Source organism: Thrips palmi, unplaced genomic scaffold, assembly GCF_012932325.1.
Source record: "Thrips palmi isolate BJ-2018 unplaced genomic scaffold, TpBJ-2018v1 HiC_scaffold_18, whole genome shotgun sequence".
Classification (NCBI taxonomy): Eukaryota; Metazoa; Arthropoda; class Insecta; order Thysanoptera; family Thripidae; genus Thrips; species Thrips palmi.
This window is the reverse complement of record NW_023144627.1, coordinates 1181449-1186075: the sequence shown is the minus strand read 5'-3', so window position 1 is coordinate 1186075 and position 4627 is coordinate 1181449. Positions and strand designations below refer to the sequence as shown.

At 47.4% G+C, this 4627-nt stretch overlaps 1 protein-coding gene across 1 annotated transcript; it reads right to left on the bottom strand.

Moving 5' to 3' along the window:
- Window positions 1-2199: 2199 nt before the first annotated feature.
- On the bottom strand, window positions 2200-4627 carry LOC117644604 (uncharacterized protein F54H12.2-like). The gene is made up of 2 exons (XM_034384205.1): window positions 4582-4627; window positions 2200-3531 (listed from the first exon to the last, which is right to left on the bottom strand). The coding sequence occupies exon 2, from the start codon at window positions 3527-3529 to the stop codon at window positions 2216-2218; it is 1314 nt and encodes a 437-aa protein (XP_034240096.1). The 5' UTR covers window positions 3530-3531; window positions 4582-4627; the 3' UTR covers window positions 2200-2215.

Genomic DNA, 4627 nt, shown 5'->3' with positions numbered 1-4627 from the left:
AGTGCGATAGATAAGTTAAGCGCTTTAGAAGCGTACTCCACTTAGTACACTCCTATATACTCGTACTTGTAAAGAACTCTTGTTAGTAGTAAAGATGCCCCATTGTAACAGCCGCCATTTTGATTCCCCATTGTAACATCCCCCTCCCCTCCCCCTGAGCCACCCTCTTGGGCGGGCCTAACCCAACCTAGCCGCCATCTTGGGCGGGCCTAACCCAACCTAAGCCGCCATCTTGGGCGGGCCTAACCTAAGTCAACCTAAGCAGGTCTCGTCTTGTCCGCCGCGCCGTAGCGGGGACCGTCCGGGAACGCTCTGTGCCGTGGGACCGTCCGGGAACGCGCTGTACGCGGCCGCACCGTTCCGCGCCGCGTTTGAATGTTCGCGCCGCCGCCGGGAGTGGGGGAACCGCGCCGGGCCGGGCCGTGAGGGAAAAAATATCTGCCGAAACCCGGGATCGAACCGGGGACCTTAAGATCTTCAGTCTACACTCTACAAAAAATGTCCTGTCAACGCCGTTAATTTATTACCAATGTTTGCTGTTATTCAATTCACGGCCTTTGCTGTGAACTAGTTCACGGCGTTCACTGTGATCTCGGTTACAGTGTTCACTGTGATCTGGCCACAGTAAACGCCGTGAATTGGAGCCTGATTTGCAGTTCTTCGGTGCTCAGCGGCGTCAAACTCACAGTGTTTACTGGGGACCAGATCACAGTGAACACCGCGAACAAGATCACAGTGAATCCCGTGAGCAGATCACAGTAAACGCTGTGAATTGGCCTACAGTGAAAACTGGTAATAAATTAACGGCATTTACAGGACATTTTTGGTAGAGTGTAACGCTCTCCCGTCTGAGCTATTCCGGCTGGAGTACACAACTAGGAATGTAGTCTCTTTTTCAGGGGCCTAACCAGCATCTCCCCTGCAGCCGGGAATGGGGGTGGGTGGGGGTGGGGAGGTGGGGGAAATCAGCACCATTCAATGTCATCCGCTGGACCAGCGAATACTTCGAAAACGGTCATGCCAAGTTTGAGGAGAGACGTCCAAGCAGTCAGTCCAAGATAAGTCTGACTGAACTGTGGCACGCCATCCACCTCCTTGAAATTGGCATCCCTCTCAATGAGAATGAAGGGCTTATCCCGCAGCATGATGTAATGAATCAAGTGGGACTGCATGCGGTCATAGTGACCAAGGTGCTCCTGAGTTTTCCCTGTGAGGTGGTCTGTGATTTTAGGGACCAACCACTCCTTCTCCAGGTAGAACTCCTCTATCTCGTCAAGACTGTACTCGTCTTGGAGAAAGCCTCTTTTCCAGATCTGGACTGAGTCTGTGGCTTGAGAGGCGACCAGCTCCTTCTGGTTCCAGTAGTTGAGCATGAATCTGAGCGACTCCATCGTGTCAAATGATGATAGGTGCTCTGTGCGCCGCCCTTTTATACCGTCTCCGAACAAGTCTAACTGTGCAAGTTAAATCTTGTTTCAAATTTTTTTTCTTTAAAAATTTTTTTCTTTTAAATTTTTTTCTTTTAAAATTTTTTTCTTTTAAATTTTTTTCTTTTAAATTTTTTTCTTTTAAATTTTTTTCTTTTAAATTTTTTTCTTTTAAATTTTTTTTCTTTTAAATTTTTTTCTTTTAAAATTTTTTAAATTTTTTTCTTTAAATTTTTTTTTAAATTTTTTTCTTTGAAATTTTTTTTGTTTAAATTTTTCGTTTGCTACTGAGTTGTACGTTTGAGTCTGAGGGAAAGATGCAGGTTTTTTTGTATCCAAACATCCGTTTGAAAAGACGTCGTACGACTTGATCGTTTTTTTCTGGATCAGAAGTAAATAACTTTTTTAGAAAACGATGCAGCGAGATGCCATGGGCTCTGTGAACTAAGTACAGCACGCAATACTCGCCACACACTTCTGACTCAATAGCCTGAAGACTAGTATGATTATATGTCCATTTCTTACAGAGCCTGTTTATGAATTTTTTGTGGTTTGGAACCAGAGGAGGCATGCCGTACGAGTCCCAATACTCTCCCTCCCCATTTTCACCAATGTAAAAAGCAACCCAGTGCTGACCTGGTTTTGAAATAGGATCCGTGTTAGCAATGAGTAATGCTGGCCGTTTGTGGAGATGTCGGGGGAGCGTGTCCGAGGCAAAGACGCCTTCAAAAAAGGGGGCAACATGTTTATCTTTTTTCATGAGCGTGTCCAATGTGAGTCCGTCCATTTCAGACGTTGTAATCAACGACGACGTTTCGGTGTTTGTCGATCTCAATCAGATTTTGGAATTCAGCATACACAATGCAATTTATAGGTTGGGCAAGAGGCTCTGCGAACTTGAGTTCCAGTCTAAGAGTGCCTTGCTTCTGAAGATTCCAGTGGGGCTCGCTGGCCGAAAGGTCAGGAGACAAATCGAAACAGAAGAGAGTGTTTCCTCCAGGGTAATCTGAGTAACTAATATTGTTCCCTTCGTCTTTCCAGTGTATTCCTGTTCCACAGAAAAGGGTGTTGTAGCATTCCATGTACAGGCCACTGCCAAAGTTAGGGGTAAGGGGTTGGGAGGGGACGGGGTGGCCATCCACCATGAGACTCAGGTAATTGATATTAAAATGTTGGAAATTAAAACCGTTACGGACGTAATCTCCATTGAAGGCTCGATTGTCTACAAAGCCAATAATGATTCTTTGGGGGAGTTGGTTCATAAAAAGATTGTCCAAATTTTTGTCTCGCAGTCCCTGTGTGATGGTGACTGTCTTGATATCTACTCTGTTGACTGGGTACTTGGCAGGAGCTTTTTCAAGGGCCTGGGCGTGAGCCAACATAATGGAAGGGGAAATGGCTACTTTTCGGATGTAAAGAGTCGCGTCTAAAAGTTTGATGCGCTCTGTGCCAGCCGTAGACATGAGAGTAAAGGCATCTCGGTTGCGAATGAGCTTAATTCTCATTTCCACATTGTTCAGCAAGAAATGATCTTGATTAAAGAAATCAATGTGAAGAGGACCCATGAGTTCAAATTGACGACTGTTGGATGTACGTGATCGTCGCCAGGCCAGTCCAAGGTTTTCTCGGCCATCGAGTGAATCGAAATGACCAGGTGTGTCCTCGTACCACATTCTCTGTGTCATGTGTGACTTTTTAGCCGAGGCGTCATAATTCATGAGAGACTCTATGTAGGCTCTATAAGCGTAGGTCATGCTTGAATGACTAATGACTTTTTGATTGAGACTCACATCAACTTGGCTCCAAAGAGCGTGTAGGGGATAATTGACAGGGGCTGCGTCATTCTGATCGTTTGCAACGAAATCTGTGCCATCAGCCTTGACAATTTTGGCTTTGATGTACAGAAGAGTGTGTGCAGGGTCTAGATATTCATGCCCAACTCCAGGTATGGAAAATTCGACCGTGTTGGAGGCATCAAGGGTGGTCAGGGGCTTGTAGGGAACCCAGTGAGAAGATTCAAGGGCTGTTTGTGTGGGAGGGACCATCCAGAGGTCCAGTTCAGAGCGGAGACACTCTGATGAGGCCGTGTGCATGAAGGCCATTTTTGGCCCGCCCTTCTATTCAAAAAATAGGGGGAGGGCCTATGCATTTGCCTTTGTGTCTGTGTGTTGTTGTTGTTGTTGTTGTTGTTGTTGTTGTTGTTGTTGGCGTCTGTGTACAAGGAAGGAGTTGAGCTAGAGTAACCAGATTTGGAGGGTACTTTAGGAGTACCGTCCAAACAAATAATCCGGTGGTGCAAATCCCGTCCGGGTCGCACAAGGGCTGCTGCAGGTGCATCATGGTTTACATGAGCGGGAGGGGGATTTCCGCCATTATTGGTGCTAGTAGGGCATATAGGGGTATTTTTGGAATCGGGGCGACGAGACAAGACGAATGGACCTGGTCCCGACCCCATCGGCCGCTTTTACAAGTTGGCCAGATCAGGATCTTCAAAAAAGGGGGTCGACCGACTAAAAAAATTTATTGCAGATTTCGATTGGTCTCAGCAAGACCTTTTCAACGAGGGGTCGGAAAGGGGGTCCAGGAGCCCGACTTCGTCTATTAGTCACATCAGGATCTTGAAAAAAGGGGGTCGACCGACTGAAAATTTTTACTTAAGTTTTGGATAGGTCTTGGCAAGACCTCTTCAACGAGGGGTCGGAAGGGGGGTCCAGGAGCCCGCCTTCATGAGTTATGGGAAAAAGTGCGACGGACTCGTTTTGCGCTCCTGCTGTGCCTCTATTGCAAGGAGTTGCAGTAGCATGGCAAATATGGGTATTTTCGGAATGAGGGCGAAGAGACAAATGAAACGGGCATATTCTAAGGACAGTTGGAGTAAAAAGTGTAAGGACTATTGCATATTGTGAATAGAAGAGCGGGCCTAAGTCACGATGGTACATCGATAACTTTGCTTTACCCGCTCACGGTGTGTGTGATGCGAGCGGGCCGAAGGCCCGGGCCTTCGACTGGCCAAGTTGGGTCTGATGCGAGGGCCGAAGGCCCGAGAAAAGGCCGCCGGCAGGCCAAGCTGGGCCGGCCCCCTGTCGAACCGAGTTGCTGGCGCAGCGAAGCGGAGCTGGCAACTCGGTTCGACGGAAGGGCGGGCCCTAGCTTGTTTCTAGGTGAAGTAGTCAGGACTAGAGGTCTTACCCTTCCGAGTC

Coding starts and splice junctions, on each gene's coding strand:
- LOC117644604 (XM_034384205.1), bottom strand. CDS start 3,529: ATGGCCTTCATGCACACGGCCTCATCAGAGTGTCTCCGCTCTGAACTG.